At 40.3% G+C, this 19,478-nt stretch overlaps 1 protein-coding gene across 7 annotated transcripts in view; it reads right to left on the bottom strand.

Annotated features, from left to right (window-relative positions):
* Positions 1–1,853: 1,853 nt before the first annotated feature.
* TBC1D30 (TBC1 domain family member 30) overlaps positions 1,854–19,478 on the bottom strand; it is a 59,055-nt gene continuing 41,430 nt past the window's right edge. For 5 of the 7 annotated variants that reach the window (XM_040595147.1, XM_040595149.1, XM_040595154.1 and 2 more), the window contains 7 exons: positions 18,004–18,172; positions 14,972–15,077; positions 9,338–9,450; positions 9,010–9,149; positions 7,177–7,383; positions 6,918–6,974; positions 1,854–4,508 (listed from right to left, as the gene is read on the bottom strand). In XM_040595147.1, the coding sequence (XP_040451081.1) occupies positions 3,727–4,508; positions 6,918–6,974; positions 7,177–7,383; positions 9,010–9,149; positions 9,338–9,450; positions 14,972–15,077; positions 18,004–18,172 (1,574 nt within the window). In that variant the 3' untranslated portion in view covers positions 1,854–3,726. The remainder of the gene's footprint in view (positions 4,509–6,917; positions 6,975–7,176; positions 7,384–9,009; positions 9,150–9,337; positions 9,451–14,971; positions 15,078–18,003; positions 18,173–19,478) is intronic. The other 2 variants (XM_040595148.1, XM_040595151.1) reach the window with 1 other exon arrangement.

Here is a 19,478-nt window from a genome sequence, read left to right as displayed (position 1 = left end):
GTAAGTGCTGTACGTTGCTTGTAGGATGAAGCACAGCTGAAATGGCATCCTGCAGGCTGGGGGAGGCCGGGCCTGAGCATCGGTCAGCCTGGCACGGTCTTGCACTGCAAACAGCTTCCACATCCTAAATCGCGTTATCTCGTGTCAGTCAAAGTCAGCTTGTGTGAGCCCCGAAGGCTCTTCAAGCTCTTCACTGCAGAGGGATGAGCAGAACACACCCTTCACATGTGCACTTTCCTGCGGTGTGCTGGATCCATCCTTCCTACACACGCCCCCCCCCCCCCAGAGGAGTACACCTTCCCAAGGATGCTGTCATCAATGCAGAGGTGTCCAAACACAGCAGTTTTCAGCTGCTTGAGAAACCAGTCACCCAACTGGTCCCCGCTGTCTGATGACACAGGCTAAAGGTGCTTGTCTGGGACGACCGCACATCTCAAATCACTCACCAGGCTACACGATGACCCCCTGCCTTGAATGAATCTTCTGCCAACAAGAAGTGAGTAAAACTGGAGCAAACAAAGCATTGACAAGGATAAGGATGCATCGGGATGGATTTTTCTCTCTTCATGCTTCAGTGCAGCTGGTGTCAGATGATGATACTGGCTCCTTGCCACTCAGCCAGGCATGACTGCTACCTGTGGACAGGCACTGGGTAACTCATTGCAAGAACGTCAAGGAATATGAATGTCGTATGTTTTAAAATATATGTTGTGGAGGTTTGAAACAGATGTATAGTCTCTCTTGAATTTTGAACATGATCTTTTATCTGAATTGGAAATACCAGTGTAAAGGGCTGCATATGATTTTTGCTTGAAATAACATACTGTTGCCTTTCTAGCAACCACTTACATTCTTTTGAATAGATTCTGGTAGGATATTTTTGTTAAGTATACAAAATTATATTTTCCCTACCTGCAGCTGTGGATGAAATCTACTGTTTCATCAACCAATTGCTGCCTGCAATTCTGAAAAACTGATTTCTACCATCTACCATTTTTACCCCCAAAGTGTAGGCAATTTTGAATAATCTCAGAATTGTTTTGGACCTGTTTCCACTTGCAGGACTGTAAGTGTCCTCAAAATGGAATCAAATGCCCATCCTTTGAGAGCTTCCATTTGATGATGATGAAACACATTGCCAGAAATAAAAGTCAATCTGATCCTAATATAATACTTTCTCAAAAAAGAACTCAAGTTTAAAAAAATCCCAACAGAAAGATCATTTAGTCACACCAAGAGAGCATTAGTACAAGAAGGCCTCAAGGAGAACAAAATGTGGAGGTTTATGGAGCAGAGGCTCCCACCACCACGCTTCCCAACACCCTCAGTGCTGCAATGCCATTCTCCCAAGCACAGCTACACCTACACCACAGACCTCGTTTGCTGAAGGGATTCTTTAGGAAAAAATAATGGGGAACTTCTCTGGAGTTTCCTGGTTCTCTAAACCTCATCTTAATGTTCCACCTCAGGACCATCTGATGAAGCTGCTTTTGCTCTGTGTTCAACAGGCAGATTTCAGGTAGACAGTGAACATCTTTTGAGGTACTGAACCGTTAAAATGACATTCAGTTTTCTCATCTGGCAGTACTTAAAGAAAATTTCCTGCAGCAAACATCAAAATAATGCACTGAGTTGCCATGGTTCCTTCACCTCAATTCTAATGGTTCAAGTAGAGTACAAGACCCTCAGAGCGTGCTCATCAATTGTTGGTTAGGTTTGAATCACTAAAATTAGTATTTTATCGCCATTTCTTTCCCCAGACCAGCATCTGTGCAATGCTTGCTGATTTTCCATTGCTCAATCACATCTTAACATGTTGAAAATCCACACAGGTACTCGCAACGTTTTAGCAGTTTTTGCAGAATGACAGTCCTTTTTATTTTTACTGGTTCAGTATACAGCTCCATGATACACTAAAGCTAAGAAAAATCCGGGAGAATGATTCACAGTAAAATTTTGAGAAGTCCATTTCTTCTAAATCAAGGCAGAAACAGTTCTCATACAGTCCATGATCTGTGACTAAATTCTACATTATTTTAAATTTACTTAGCACTATAAATAATCATTAGTGACAATACTACTATAGCCTGAAAATAAGGCAGGGGCAAGAACTGATTTACATCCGTTTTCTGTTTGTAGTGTTCATACTTGTATATTATTTTATATGCATATACTTGTATAAAACAACAACAAATCTGTCTCCACAACAATAAACAGGGAATATTGTACAGCTTATAAATTATGGTATACAGTAAAACTGGTATCGCATCCAATAGGTTATGGGATACATTAATAAATAGATGATGATATATTAATTTGAAAAATTAACAAAGAATTTTTAAAAAGGAAGCAAAATCTGGGACTGATTCATCATTATTGCTTTTACTCCAGTTTAAAAGAATGTCACTTTCATGTCAGGGGAAACTTGGAAGCAAAAGGTAATGAAACACAACCAATACATCCAATTTCGGCAGAGCTGTAACGTTTTAAGAGCAACCTGAATTTCTTGGAGCTCAAGCACACGATTTTGCAAACCTGAAGTTGAATTGTCAACATTTAGTTTCTCTGCCTGCACTGTTTAATATATTGAAGAAAAAAAAATACTTGTCTTACGGTATCCACTAGCGCTGCTTTTTTTGATTTGGAAGTAAATACCCAGCTTATTGCTTTGCTATTGCTCTTCCACACCAAAACAGAACCAAACCATGAAAGCCCATGGCAGTCCCATGGGTCCTTCCCACTTAGATAGTGGCTGATGTGTTGGATTTTAGTAAGTGGCACCCTAAGTATCTAATCACTCTATTTACACAATTATAAACCCTAAACTACTTTGGAACATTCATATATTTTACCTACCACTAAGCTGGCAAATATGATTTAATTACAAGTCTGTAATCTAGATAACGGCTTTTAAATCCACTGAAGCCAAGATGTGCCATAATATTCATACAACTACACATATAGTTGTTCCTAATTTTGCAGTGCTGCAACTCTCCAGCAGTAACAGAAATAAACATATGTATGTACATATGTAACAGAAAAGGAGCAAACCAGTGTTGCAAATGGACTTGGGTCTGCTATTCTCATGCCCACTGACTACATTTATATTACAAACAGTATCAGCAGAGGACTGCTGCGGGAAAAAAAGCACAAAATGCTGCTCAAGAATGTCTGAAACCAGATGGCCCACAGGTAAGTGTTAATGTTGGACACAAAGTGGTACTTTTGACTGCCAGGGCTGCTTGTGCTTCTGTTAGTCATGGCTTCTCCAGCTACTCACACAGCATAATGAGGAGGTCTAATAGGGAAGCTGCCTAACAGTCATAAAATCTGTCGTACCTGTCTGCTGCACTGATTTGTCCTTCAAGCTTAGAAAGAGACAGGAGGCGGCCACGGGGGGCTGAGGAGTTAAAGGCAGCTGGTGATTTTATGTCTGAGTTAGATTTAAAGAAACAGTATGCTCCACACTGCAAATCGATGTTTGTTTTTACCACAGAACCATCAGAATCGACAATAGGGTGCCAGAGCGCATCTTCACTAATCTATCCCATAACAACATGGGAGCACAATTTTCAAAGACATATTTATACATCTGGTAATCACTTTTGTCCCTATTACTTAAAAGATTAGAAATGCTTTGGGACACACATACACACGCACACTTTTTTTAAAAAAAAAGCAATATAAATTTTTGTTGCTGTCAGAAATAGAGTGACAAGTACTACATCATCGTTTCCTGGTCCCACTGTTGCCACTTGCAGACTTATTGAAACTTCTGCTCATTTGTGGGAAGTGTACAGTTGGTGTTCTTTCAGTGGGGCCATACAGCCCTAAATTCCTGGCTGTAGCTGACTTTCGAAGAGGCTTGACACTGGGAAAAGGATTGAAGACCTGTGGCTTTGGGTTCCCAGGCTGGGGAGATTTAGCTGGGTTTCCACTGTTGTTGGATGAACTGGAGGACTCTGATAAACGTGGCTGGCTGGACTGATGGGATGTTGACTCAGCATGGGTTTTGTTATCTGATGTGAGTTCCAGTGTTTCCAGTTTTAGCTGAACCACTGATATGTTTGTACTGCTGTCTGTAGAGGCTGGCTCAGACGACTGCTGGTCAGCTTTTTGAGTAGTCCTATCATCCAAACCACCTCCTTCTCCTTCTCCAAAGTCAGAATGTTTGGAAGTCTCCTCATTTGCACCGGGACTATTTGTTTTACAGCTCTCACTCTGCTCATCTATTAGTCCTATGGTATCCCCATAGCCCAGCTGACCTTTAGCCCTAGCAATATTCTTTCGATGAACTCGTATGTGAGTGCGCCATGGAGAGTTCAGTTTTGTTTTAAGATCTTCTTGAGGAATAGGAGACATCTTCCCTGTAGCATGACTTGGGATGTGAATAACAGCATTTTTGAGAGACCTGTTATTCATTTTCATCTTCTTTCCTAGAAGGAGGTGGTTTATCACCGGGGAATGGTTTACCTGAGAAGGGAGGAGACTGGTAACTGGCCCTTTGTCTGAAAGAAAGTGTTTAAAAGAAACACAGTATTGTTAAAGCACAAAACGAATTAATGTTTTAAGAACCCATCACCAAATCTGATGCCTTGTCTGAGGTACAGCAAAGGTTTACAGGACTGACTGACATTAAAAAAAATATAAATCACTGAATTTCTCTTACATCTTGGAGCTGAACACAAAGCTGTAACTTCCATAATAAAGACTCCCTGTTCTCCCTCCCTGCTTCTTACCTACACGTAAGTCCAGACCCAAGAATACCAAGAAAATAAGTCATAATGACAACAGCATCTCAATTTTTGGAACTGCACTGTAACGTAGTTTAACATTAATGTTGGCTTCTGAGATTTCCCACTCCTTCACTTCTCGTCTGACTGTGAAAGGGAATTCAGTCCCTATACAAGGTCAGTCAAAGAAGCCTCTCCATGAGGCTTCTCCTGTGTGACAGGAGAATGAACCAATGTATTTTTAATGGAAAAATCACACCAACTCTTTTCTATTAGGTCCTCGTATTAAACCAGAGAAGCAGACCCAGAATTAGGTAATTAGATGAAAGTTTGATTAAACCCCAAACCCAGCCCTGCATCATGATTAGTAAGATTAGAAAGGTTTGTGTTTGGGGGGAGGGCTTGGCAATCCTTGGGAATCAACATTTTACTGCTTGCACTGTTTCTGCTGGCTACAGTCTTTGTTCAAAGAAAGTATTTTCCCAGTATTTAAATATATATGTATACACACACATATTTCCTTGCAAATAATGTTAATGAAAAATAGTATCTCTGTGTATTCAAATGCTCCTGCTACAATTCTCCTGCAGCAACGGGCTGCTCATGGCTTGGACAGCTGCGTGCTACGCTGGGCAAAAAGCTGGCTAGCTGGCCGAGCCCAAAGAGTGGCAGCAAATGGAGTTACATCTGGCTGGCGGCCGGGCACAATGGTGTTCCCCGGGCTCAGTACTGCGGCCAGTTCTGTTTAATATCTTTATCAACAATGCGGATGAGGGGATCGAGTGCACCCTCACCAAGTTTGCAGGTGACGCCAAGCTGGGTGGCAGCGTTGATCTGCCAGAGGGCAGGAAGGCTCCACAGAGGGATCTGCACAGGCTGGACCGATGGGCCGAGGCCAACGGTATGAGGTTCAACGAGGAGCAGTGCCGGGTCCCACACCTGGGTCACAGCAACCCCACGCAGCGCTACAGGCCGGGGCAGAGCGGCTGGGAAGTGCCCGGTGGGAAAGGCCCTGGGGGGGCTGGCTGGCGGCCGGCTGGGCATGAGCCAGCAGTGTGCCCAGGGGGCCAAGAAGGCCAACACCATCCTGGCTTGTGTCAGAAACAGTGTGGCCAGCGGGACTGGGCAGTGACTGTCCCCCTGTACTGGGCACTGGTGAGGCCACAACTCGAATCCTGGGCTCAGTTTTGGGCCCCTCACTGCAAGAGGGACGTTGAGGCGCTGGAGCGTGTCCAGAGATGGGCAACGGGGCTGGTGAGGGGTCTGGAGCACAAGTCTCATGAGGGGCGGCTGAGGGAACGGGGGTTGTTTAGTCTGGACAAAAGGAGATTCCAGAGAGACATTACTGCTCTCAACAACTGCCTGACAGGAGGCTGTAGGCACGTGGGGATCAGGCTCTTCTCCCAGGTAACAAGCGACAGGACAAGAGGAAATGACCTCAAGTTGTGCCAGGGCACGTTTAGGTTGGATATTAGGAAAAATTTCTCCACTGGAAGGGGTGGTCAAGCATTGGAACAGGCTGCCCAGGGAGGTGGTGGAATCACCATCCCTGGAGGCGTTTGAAATGCACACATGCGGTGCTTAGGGACGTGGCTTATTGGTGGACTTGGCAGTGCTGGGTTAACTAGGTTGGGTGTGATGATCTCAAAGGTCTTTTCCAACCTAAATGATTCTATGATTCTATGACAACTTTATACAATCTAGAAGAGGAATAAAAATTCTCCAGTTACCCATCTGCATGGTTCAGTGTTGACTTAGAAAGATGACACATAAGTGGGAGGAAAGAGTGGAGTGGGCTGTGTTCAGCTTGTGCTGTTCAGGCTAAACCCTACGTTGCTCAGTTTGCAACTGGCAAAATAGGGTCTGTAATATGAATTGATAAATAATGGCCAGCTCAATCCTCACAGCAGTAACATTATACCTAGGTATACTGTCAGCCACAATGGAGCATCTAAGCCAGGTATTAAGCTGTGTAATTTGCCATGCCCAAATGAACTCAAAGGAGTTAGGATAATATGGACCAGCTAGGAATAGGACCTGCCACTTGGTATGAAGTATACTCATTTCCTCGTTTCACTTCTTTCAGTGCATCAGTACGTTAACTCCAAGAATGCCGAAGATACAAAAGTTTTAATCAGAGAAACCAACACAATGCACCCAGATAGCAAAGATACTTTTAAATACCATTGTTCAGCTGGTCCCTGGGACCTAAAAAAATCCCAGGGTCATCATCTTCAGGTCCTGATAAAAGAAAAAAAAAAAATCACCCTCTCATTTACAATCTGTCTGTATGAAGTAGTACCCACTATTGTGGTATATATTCCATCAGTCTCTGTTGGCTTGCCTATTTAGTTAAATGTAAAAGAATGTTATTTGCTTTGTCTCCTATGATGGAAGTTAGCTTGCAATAAATAAGTTAATGAAGCATGTCTTGATATGTTACCTGCTCTGATATACACATGGTGAACCTGCTGCTGCTGCTTTTTCTTTATTCTGGTATATTGCTTTTTCAGTGCATTAATATCAGTGGTCATACGCTCCATCATCATGCTGTTAAAAGCAGCATGATACTCGCTTCGGCAAGAGTCTATTGCTCCTGGACTTAATTCCGCAATGTTACTGGAACCAAGACTTTGTTCTTCATTCTGATCTGCACAGAGTGGGAATAAAATGGAGGTGAGGAGTAAATTGGCATAAAGAGTTCCACAGATTATCTACAAGAGAAACCCATGTCTGATTCCTATCGTCCTATTTAAGTGTAGTCTTTAATTAAAATATTATTATAATATGCATATTTAACAAAGCTGCACTATTTATAGTTAAGTATTACCACTGTTTAAGAATAGCAAGGGTTTGAGGACAGTTTAAAGAACAAAAGTCAGTTAATCTAGTAATGCTAAATTACAAGCACAGTTTTTCAATTACCCAAAAGCACATCAAGCCATTACAAAAGTACTTTAGAAACTGATTATTAAAGACACTCAGTTGGTCAAATAGAAGGCTAACAATGCAAATTATGAAATACATTAGTCAAGCAGGCATGAGATTAAACAACTAACTTAGTGATACCAACAAGAAGCCTCAAGAAACAGTTATAGCACCACAGGGAGAAAGCTGCTAGTAGCACTAAAAGGGATCACTGCAGAGCAGCTGAGGATCAAGCAACTCAAGAGAGTCTCTCATCAACAGCTGCAGAGCAACAGCAGCAGCGCTATTTATTTTCACAGCTGTTTCTGATGCACCACCAACCTGGCACTCCAGGGTCAGGGGGGCAATTCTTTTCCAAGGGATGTTTATTTGTCTTTGGCTCAGTTTGCAACAGCAGTTTGATGTTCTAAGTGCTAGCTTGAAGCTGCACATAGAGACTTACAGTCCCTCAGGAAGGGAAAAACAAAACACCACAGCAATCAAGAGGAAAATTGCAGCTTACAGGTCTCAGCAAAACCAAGCCACAAGAATGATGATGTGTAATCAGGTAACTGACTGCTATGTCAGCCTGGGGTTTTTGGGGGGGAAGGCGGGGGTGGGTTGAGGATAAGGAACTATAGCCTCTCACGGGATATTATAAAATCACTGTTGACCCGGTACCATTTCGTAGAGCCTGTTGCAAGTTAATAAATGATCTGCTTTTCTTGTATGGATCAGAATTTTGTTCTGCTTGTAGAGCTTGCACAGATAAACATAAAATGCTGTCAGAAATTTTATTTCAACATGGGGGGATTTGTTTTGTCAGAACACCCTAAACCGTACCCAATTTTTTAAAAAATCATGAATATACCCCAAACATACAACAGTCTGAAGGTTTGGCCAAAAGGGCAGTGAAACGACCTGCAGAATTCACTCACTGCTGATAGGTTCCAATATTAGCCATGCATATGCTAATAAATGTCAAGATTATTTAGTACACTCTTCAGAAAATGCTAACTACCTAACAGCTGTCTTAGAAATAAGCATGGATTTAGCATGGACTTTTTCCCACATGTGCCTTTTTTTGTGGGTGAGCAACACTATGGGGTTGGATTTTTAGTCATTACTGCAGCCAAATCCTTAACCCACACTGACATTTACTATATACATACAACCTTCAAAACTTGACTTTGAAGACATCTTAATGGACATCTAAATGGCAGAGCAAGCCATTTGGTAGCTGCTGTAATCTCTACATGAATATAAAATAAAATTTTCATAGCAGCTTTCACAGTGGAAGCTACAGACAATTTCTGCAAGGTCATGCAGATTTAACTATGTTTTCCAAAATGAACAAAAGCACTTTTACCTTTCATCTGTTTTTGGTATTTTTGGAGCTCTGGTGCCAAAAACCCACTTAATGGTCCAAGACAGCCAATTGCATTGGCAATTGAGTCCTCATCATCTAGGTCATTCTCCTCATCACTGTCTCTGGTTCTGCCTAGCCTTCTGTCAAATGAGTAAATACGAGAAATAAAACAAAAAAAAAAAAAAAAAAGACATTCTTAAATATGATCATTACCAAACATCTTTATCTTCTTTAGGAGCATACAAGGAAGGATGCCACCTGCCTTTCCACTATCTGTGTACGGTAAGCAATAACCCTATATACCATAAGCAGTGCATTTCAAACTTACCCTGAAAGTGAAGTTGATTTTACTGCTGCAGGGAAAGGAGTAATGTTGTACGTGTATTTCTCCCTTAATTCTGCCAGTTGTGGGAAGGGAAACTGAGCCATGGTATACACAGTCTAGGGGAAAAAAAACACCACAGCTTTTAAAATTTTCATTTTAATTAACAGTCCCACAGAAGATTTCTCCATGAAGAGACTGTCATAGTCTTGCAGGGTTAAATGCTGCATTCTCATGTGTTGTAAGAAAATGGAAATAGTCCAGTTTTATGATTCAGTCAGTATCTCCCGTGAAAAAACATAAAATCTGACTCACTAGAAAAATACCTGGTTCAGAGGAAAAAATAAAAATGGAACTGATAACACGAGATGTAGTGTCCTTTTCCACTCCTACTTACTTAATAATTATTGCCAATCCCTTCCTTGCCAGCACACTGGAAATCATCTTCCTCCAATTATGATTTCACTTACATTAATGCATCACTGAGGTTTTGGGGATCTCCTAGAAGACCTACATTTCTGCTCAAGTATTCAACAAGGTATTGACACTAGCACAGATAGGAAGGAGCAGATGCTCACTTGATGTGGACTGTTAATAGACCCATTACTTCACCTGTGCAGCCCCAAGAGCTTGTGTGAAGGAAACCACTTCAACACAAAAGTTATGGCCAAAGAGGAAGTACCCAACATTATCCAGCTAACCTTTCTCCTCTTGGTTTCTGGTTTTGATCGTTGTTTTCTGGGGGCTTTTTGTGGTTGGTGGGGGTTTTGTGAGGTGGGTAGCAGTGGTTGTTTTTTAAAAGAAATAAAGAAAATTGTTCTATGGTGAAGAAAGAAACCTCTCTGCAACTCTCTGAACTCAACATGTCCCTATAACTTAAAAAAGGCCATAAGAAACTCAAATACATTTTATTTACTTCAATACTTGGAGTATAAGAAGATAATCAGTTGTAATTGCATTTTCTTTGAGCATTATTTTTGCTTTAAATAATTTTGTAATAGCACATCGTGTGTCACTAGACAACCTGGCATAAAGACACATCATATTCATTGCAATATCACCGCTGATTCGTTCCTACTAATTTTAGTTGCCTTTTTTTTTTCCCCCTGCTTTTGCACACTTACTATTCAGGACTTTCAAATAACTGACACACAATTCACTGGGAGTCTCCATGTCAAAAGCAAAACCTAAAAAATAACCGAAATTTCATTTCTCATAGTCTCTTTGAAATATTGTAGCTTTTCCCATCTTGAAAATTACATGTCTTCTGAAAGACAGCAACATAAAAATTTCTCATTAGCTATGACAGGTAATCTTCACCTCCCCCCGCTATTATTAAGTCAGTGACATTTTGATCTGAAGGCAAACAGCCTCAATTAAGATGAAAGGAAATTTTGAACATTTTCTACATAATCCATTCTTGAACCACGCCTTACCTGTGCTAAATACATTAAGGAAAATCACAAACATGAATTCAGTACTAGACTTTCCTGACAGAAGAAGGAAAAAAAAAAGGTTTCACTAACAGCAATGATATAAGCAATGAGAAGCAGGATGGACACTCCTGGCTGTATCAGGAACACAGCAATAGTGTAGCTCAGCTGGCTTCTGCGTGAAAATGTTTTTACTGTTTGAGCCATGCACAGATGCTAAGGCAAGGAGGATGCCTTCAAAAAAACAGAGCATGAACTGAAGCTTTGCCACTCCATGAAACTACAACGCTACTGTGAAAGACAAATATTCCCTAGGCCATGAACGGTGATATTCTGGCAGTCTATCAGACGAAGGAATTTTATGATGTGGAGAAAGACCTACCTCCGGTCCAATGTGTCTGCCTGTTTGTTTGATCTCCACCACACTTTCCTGTTTTCTCTTCCCCCATATGTCTCAACTCCCTCCCTTCACAGAGAAGGAGGTGTGTCTGGAATTTATTTCTACTCTTTATGTCAACAGCCTTTTCAGATAAAGGGTAACTAGCATATGAAACAAGTTAAGTGAAACAGTCAACTCAGAGTCCTTCATTTACTCCTTGCACCTACCATTTTAGATTATGCTTTTAGCTTTTGCCTGTCTCCAGTCTGTGTCTCTTCCAGATCCTGTGGAATTTCCTTCATGTAGCATACATGGTTTTACCTTAATTACTTGTTATCGTATTATAACTGGAGGCCTTGCTTGCCACCTGGCTAAGAGATCCACAAATTTTATGCTGATGCAAGTTTCACTGGAAATCATTTAAAAAAATACTATAATCAACACCTGTGATCTTCTCACAGCAACGTTTCAGAGTCAAAGCATCCTGTTCTCAGTTTGTACACAGCCTTGGATGCTATTTGGTTAATTCTGGTGAAACTGCCAGAGAGCAACACAGCACACACGTATGAAGCATGATGCAGCCAAACATATTATCTTACTTATGGCCATAAGGGACAGATTCTGAGAACTGGAAAAGCAACAAGAGAAATAACCTCTCTTTTCACCTTAAATCAGTAGCATTTGTCAATCCTTTGCCTTACCCTAAAAATGCAAAGCCATCTACACCCTCAGCAGAACACCATACAGAAGGCAATGGGCTGTGGCTTCCAAAAAGAGGGTAAGCAGTTTTGCATACAGCTCAAACAAACTTATCCCACACTTTGGTTTTAAGGTTCTTCTCTCTTTTCACTAAGAAAACAAACCAAAAGCAAACACAGAAGAAAACAGACAAACTGCTACTCAGGTAGAAAGTTAACAGTGAATACCATCAGATCAGGGTAACTGTCTATGGGGGATAGTCTAAAATGTTAGGGTGCTACAGAGGGATTAATCCCTGTTCCCCTCCACCACAGTAAACATACAGGGATGCCTCTTTTTTCCTGTTTGCTTCTCATCTCCCCAACACTGCAATGCTTCTAGGTGTGCAAGATGAATTAGTTTAGCTGCTTATAAAAATGCTCACTTTCTGAGAAGGCATGAAAGCATGTACTCAATCTAGCACATGCTGTTTAGAGTATGTGCAGATACCTGGTGTACAGCCTTCTGTCTCCATGTTAGAATCAAAGTTTATTAATAGGTCAATAAAATGACATTACTGAATACTGTATTTAACTTCACCCGGCCTAGCATCTGAGGTGTACAGCACTTATCCTTTATTTACCTAAACTGTTCAATCTGAAAAAGAAGGAAGCTGTAGGCTGGCTTACTCCTCCAGCCCTGCCATGCTCTCCTCAGCACAACATCGTAAGAAATCCTGCAATGCAAGGGACAAATCTACAAAAGCTTTAAGCCCTCGATCCTAGGTATATGTACTGTCTGCATGGGAGGAAAGGAGGCATTTTTAGTGATAAACTTGCACCAAATATACATGCTAGTTAAGAGAATGAGGACAAGTGTCCTCTGATCTACCTTAGACATCTGCTCTGTCAACACTTGCCCCTGAAGGATCAACCGTACCTCCCTCCTTGAACTCCCAAAGGAAACAGGCCTTTTAGAGCACAAGTTGTTTTCTAGTGGAAGAGAAGTGCCTGTTACTCTCTGGTAGTTTAAGTGAGCCTGGACAGGTAGTTCAGATGCAAATGTGTCACTCAAGTCTAAAGAAAAAAAGATGATTGCCACCCACAACCTTTATTGAAATGTGTAGGGAAGGGAGAGTAGGATTTTAATCCTTTCCCGCGGTAAGGTACTAATCCTCGAGCCACCTTGTGAAAAGTATTAGATGTAAATTCACCATTCTGATTTTGATTAGGGGGAAAAAAAGAAGAAAAACCAACAACCTGAACATTCTGAAAACAAAACAATCTGAACATTCATTTCAGGCTGACTCCTCTGAAAAAGCCTAAAGCAATTCAAAAAACAGTGTCTTCAAACATCCTGGATCCTTTTGTTAATGTAATGGCGCATATTTATTATCCTACTCCAACACAGGGAAAATTGTTCAAATGCAGCAACCAGACACGTGGTGGCATTTACATACCCTAACAGTAAACTCTTGTAGTGCCTAATTCTCTCCACTTCTGGTAAAGAGAGCCTGGAGCAAACACCTCTGAGACTGCTACACTGCCAGTGCCTGCCTTTGACTTGAATAATGCAATCTAAACTATAGTGTGGTTTCTTCAAGGGCATGCATAAACCAGACACACTGCTGCTCTATGCAGAAAACGTAAACCTGCCACGTTCTCCCTATCAATGGCAATGCTATCCTACTTAACACTCCTGTCAGTGTCACAAAATACATGTGTACACTATGGAAACACATATGCTTTGCACCAAATTCTTACTTTCTGCTGAACCACAAAAAGACTGCTAATTTGGTATACTTGTAACAGCTAAAGTCTTTCCATCCCTCCAACCAGTAAGTTACCTATGCCTTATCTTCTATTACACACAAGGGCAAAGAAAGAAATCCACATTGAGTCACTAAAGCCCACTTGAGCTTCCCCAACATTATTCTTTGTCACAAATGCCACATCTTGGGTTTCGTACTACACTTGAGACTAGGAACTGAAACCCAATGAATACGAGAAGGATCAGCTTGTGCTGCCCTTCTCATGCAACCTCAATAGCTGAACTGTCTTGTGAGAAACCTTAACACATGTAAAAAAGCATATGAGTACCTCTAAACTGCTACATTCGCATTTTTGAAGCAAAACAAAGCCACAGTGCTTGCCTCTCCCATTCCTAGAGCTTGCTCATCAGAGACAACAATGACAATAACAAAAATTAGAAAATCTGAAAGTAAACTTTTACTCCAGGACAGTACTTCACCAAACTAGGGAACCGTACTATCCCAGATAGTCAATAAGTTTTGCTTCCAATAATGGGTAACAGAAGTCACCTGCTAACTACTGTTACTAAACTCATGCAACTTCATAGACTGAGACTGAATTTTTTCCTTCCTCTATGACAAGTAAAAAATTTCATGTGAATTGTGTGCTGTATTTGCACCCATATAATCACCATGCTCTAACTCATCAAAAGCAAAGTTTCAGAACTGTAGCATCACGTCTTTATAAAACTAAGTAGACAACACCTCAAGGATATCACATAAGTGCTAATCAACAAAATCGTGTCTGTGACACTAAAGGCCCTTTCCTTTCCTATAACAATGTAGATCTTTGTTCTTGTACTATGATGTATGCTTTAAGAATTCAGGGACTGCAATTATCTACAAATGTCTTTGTTTACAGTTCACTGATGACTGCTCATGGCTTTTTTTAAATCATGAAGGATATTTTTTTCCCTTCTCACTTGATAAACTTTTGTCTCCCACAGTGTCTGCAGAATGAAAAGGACACAGTGTAATAAACGACCAAAACATAAAACAAAAGAACACCCTAAAAATTATGACTACTAAAAGATTCTACCTCTTACTTGCATAAATCCAGATGGGCATTATATCACAACAAATTTCCAATTGTCAACATACAACCAATTTTTATCAAACAGAGCCTAGTGGTTGTCTATAATTAATGTCCACAATAAGACTGTAGCTTTAGCTGCAGGCCACCTATTTGTTTCATTGACATGCCAGCTCAACTCATTTTCTTAAACTTTTATACTTGAGAGAGTTTAGGTTTCTGCAGCATCTGAACAAAAATGAAATTTGTTAGAAATCAGCATTTGAATGATGCAGAGAAAACACAAACAATAATCACGATTACTCACCTGCATGAGTTCATTGCTGTCAATCAGACTGTCTTCCAGCATCTCCTGGGTCAGCTTGCCCATGGTACTGTAAAACTCATCTGCAGTTTCACAACACTCTATTTGCCTATGTCAAAACAAATGTTGGTCTTTTATTTTACTTTTACATACAATTATACACCTCCAAACCGAACCTGAACTTTTGGTCATAATAAAATATGTGCTTACATTAGTCATCTTAATTCTTAAGTTTATTGCAATGCTCCCTACGCTTCCCAATAATAAAACTGTGCACATCACATTGGAAATGCTGGTGCAGTAGAAGGATGTACTGAGCACAGCTTACTGTCCTGACTGCTCACGATAAAGAACTGATGCGTGTCCAAACAGCCTCTGCCTCTTTCACTTCTGCAATGTAAGAAACAATAAACCCTGCCTCCTACTAGCACAAGGAAGCTCTCCCACCACCTCAAAAAGGGAGCATAGAGATTTTCTGACTGCTTTATCACCCATTCTTCGCTATGCACTAAACAGCTGAATTAACTCGTTGAACTGTGTTTTGGCCAGACAAGACCCTATTTGCTGGCCAGAAAACATTCCAGTAAATTAAATACAGGTGTATTTATATAATGTCATTATATTCGAAAGAGCTTAGCTCACATAATGCAGAATGAAGGAAAATTCACTCTTATCCTGCATATTTGTGAATGCTGTTTCTAAATTAGAGACGCAGACTTCTTTAGTTTGATTTTGGGGCTTTTCTTTTGGTGGCGTGTGTGGCTGGTTTTGTTCTTGGTTTGGGTTTTTTGGTTGTTTTTTGTTTGTTTGTCTTTTTGGGATGGTAGTGGGTGGTGTGATATTTGTTGGGGTTTAATATGAATAATATGCTTTCGTGAGTTGCTCAGTTGCTGAACATCCTCTTCCATCAAGTGAAAAATTTGTTTTACTTCTATCCCAAACAAGTACATTGCTAGCTACATATTGTAGCCTCCCCTGCATAATAGCTTCCAGAACGATCAAAAAAGTACACTGCCTTTTTTGTTAAAGAGTAGAAGAGGAAGCTTCCCTTGATCTTCAGTGTCTATAGGGAACAACCATTGAAATATGAAACCGCTACTGAAATCTTAACCTAGTTTAGCTAAAAGAATGATTAAGTCATGGTTTTGTTTTGTTTGTTTGTTTGTTTTTTAAAAAAAAGAGGGAGAGAGAGACAGAGTGTGGAAAGAATGGGTATGTAGCCAGTTATCACAGATTTTCTGCTTACCTTCCCCAATACCTTCAGTTTCTCATGACCTCTACAAACTGCTTTCTTTACTGCAGCTATTTTTAACTCCCCCGTTCCTTCAGTCTACCTCAAAACAGAAGTATGACTGAACCACCCACACTTTAGGAAAAGCACTTCTCACCCCATTTTCATGCCTAGAAAGATAGTCTTGAGAAATATGAAGATCATGAGACTATAGATCACTGCTTCAGGCCCCACTTCTTTAAATCCCCCCTGTACTATTTCTAGTAGAGAAGAAAGAGGAACAAAATCAGTGTCTTCTCCCAGCAAAACCACAATGCCCAATCCTTTACTTCATCTCATTTGATATCACTAATCATAAACTTACTGTATTTGAATTCTTGTTCAATTTTAGTGACTCATTGTCTTCTGGATCTCTGGTTATACCATCAGTTTCCATTTCTGCTAACTGTCCCCAAATCTGCCAGACCTTCTCCCATTCTCCACAAACAACAGAAGGTGTGCAGTGTAATCAGCTTATTCTTTTGGACATATTCTTACAGATTTCTTCATTCTGTTCCTTCAAGTTTTTATAAAACGCATTTCATTTTTGCTTTAAGTTTTATGGTAAAATCTTCAAAGCAGTGACTCTTTTTTATCTGAGTTGGAACATTTGTAGTTACAGCTTCAAAGTGCACAGAGATCCACTGCAATAGAACCTTTTATCTAAAGGTATAGTACAAAGTAATAAAGCACAATGGGCCTACATACAGCTTAATCCTAATGCAAATGATTCATGCAAGTTTAATTCACAAACTGAACAAATAAAGCTCTGGGGAAATTATTGTTCTTCAGATTAAAAATTAAATATACTAAACAAAGTCTCTTACAATGCTACTGGCCTGCAGTGCTAATTTATTCAGAAAGAAAAAAAGAAATAAAGCGTTCAAGGACAGAGCTGAACATAAATCCCAGTGGTCCAGTCTCAGGGAAAAAAAGAAGGTGAGTGTTGACAGGCATCACACAAAAAATTTGATGCAGCTGCTGATGCCAGCTGAAAAAGGTTTCCAGCTGAACTAACATCTGCTCGACCTGTCAGAGCTCACACCTCCCACTGAAGTCAGTGACAAAACTTATTTCTCCAGGAACACTGCACACTCTTTGGAATGCAAATATTTTCTACAACAACAGAGGAGTTTAGAACTAACCATCTCTTGTGTTTTGTTCTGTGTGGTGAGTTTCCAAGGGCATAAAGGAAAATTCGGCTAAAATGTGCTTGAAAGCCGAGTTTTTCAGAAAAAAAATTTTTGCAGGTCTTAACAGAAACAGTGTAACACCTGATCACTCTTTTGGTAACACTGAACCCTTTTCTTAGGTATAGCCAATGGGCTCAAATCCTTAAGTCTCCTTAAGTGAAAATAAGGGAATTAACACTCCCAGCTTCAGGTACTCAACTAAATTAGCTCATCATCCTCAAGTCTCTCTGTATGTCTTTGCACAGAGTTTATAGCAGCTACCTCAGATGTCTATTCTCTGGGAAGTCCAACCAACTTTTTACCACAACATGAAGATGTTACACACAGACAATACAAACAACCGGAGACATTTCCCGCACCAAGGGTCAATTACCATGACCATTCTGACATGACATCAGAAGCACATGTTTTTGGGGAAGCCATACAGGCACTTTGTGCAGCTTTTTCAAAGCAACATTATTCTCCTGAATGATCACATATTGTTTAGAATTGAGAACACATTCTTCAGAACAACGTAAGTTACAAATATTGCTCATGCTGAAAAGAAAAATCGGATTAAAATGACCACTTACTCTCCTAACTTTGCCCAGATAGCCAAAGCTACTCTCAGTATAATTTCAGAGCCTTCAAAGAATACTGAATCCCAGATCTTCAGAACTGTATGGTTAGGCAAGCAAGTAGCAAAGAGTGTCAGAAACCACTGCATTGTGAAGACATTTGTAAGCGGGGGTTCATATCCTCCTGAAATAATAAATGAAATATTTTGTTAAAAAAAAATGCTTAAATTGTAATTTACTATTATTTTACAAAGAGTATAAACTGCATACTGAAATCCACCATACATTAGAGTACCTCTATTATTGCTCAAAACTTACTTAGCCTGCAGCTGTCCAAAGATAAGCTGAGAAAAAGCGTGATAGGAAAATGACATGCTTAGCCACCTTTCATTCTTCTGTGCTGCAAAGAGGTCCAAGCAACAGCATTGGTTTTGGACTGTAAACCTTGGAAAACGCCACCACGCTTTGTTATTTTCTCCTTATACCAGAAACATTGCTTTTCCTTCCTCAAAGCCATACGAACCTAAAGCTTTCATTAAAAAACAAAACAAAACAAACCCCACACCAAAACCAACCAAAACCCTCTGCATTCCTTCAGAAACTGATCGCATAAGAAGTCTTTATCTACATGAAGGTGAAGGTGACTGTTTTGTAAAGTCTTACCTATTGTTTTAATACCCTGATGCGCTGCCAGCTTAGCAGAAGCAACTAACACATTCAGTTTTCCTTTTGACTTGTTAAGTTTCAAACAAGATTTAATATTTCAGCCTGAAACTCTGAAGCTTTACTTTCTTGTTATGCTCAGAGATACTTTGTGCATCCTAGTATCAACTGATGCACTGAAGGCCGTGACCAAATAGGCTGCTGCCAGTGAAAACCCTTTCAAAAAGCAAATACTTCCTTCTTGATTTTTAGACAGTTTGGACACAGTCACTGTTTATTTACATGTGACATGTTAGCAGATCTTTTCCAAGACGGAACTCAGGGTGCACTTAGCTTCCAGACTGAAAAAAACCCAAACCCAACCAACCAACAACAAAAAGCCCACCATCTCCAAAACACTCCTAAATAGAAGACTGAATCGTGCTTAAAAAAAGTAAAAAGTCTGGAGGGAATGCTATACCAGAAAAAAAAAAATATCACAGCGCAAAGCCAGTTTTCAGGTAGCAAGCTAAGACATACGGCTCAATTTTGCACCTGTGAATTGCTAAAGCACCCAGGTGAAGAAATACTAACCAGTAGTGATTTGGCTCTCACATTGTAACTCTTCCCAGAACAACTATGTAAGCTAGCAATTACAAGAAGCAACGGTAAAAGAGGTATCTTGAGCTAAGGTAAAAAAAAAAATAAAAAAAAAAAATCAAGGTAGCTCTTGTACTAAGCTGTGTGTTACAGTGTTGTCACTCCATACTTTTTTATGACCTTGTCAACATGATTCTGTACACAGTCAGCAGTGGAACCAAGTTATTTCCCTTTTAATTTTTCCTGAG

The sequence above is a fragment of the Falco naumanni genome, chromosome 5, assembly GCF_017639655.2.
Source record: "Falco naumanni isolate bFalNau1 chromosome 5, bFalNau1.pat, whole genome shotgun sequence".
Classification (NCBI taxonomy): domain Eukaryota; kingdom Metazoa; phylum Chordata; class Aves; order Falconiformes; family Falconidae; genus Falco; species Falco naumanni.
This window is presented reverse-complemented; position numbering and strand designations above follow the sequence as displayed.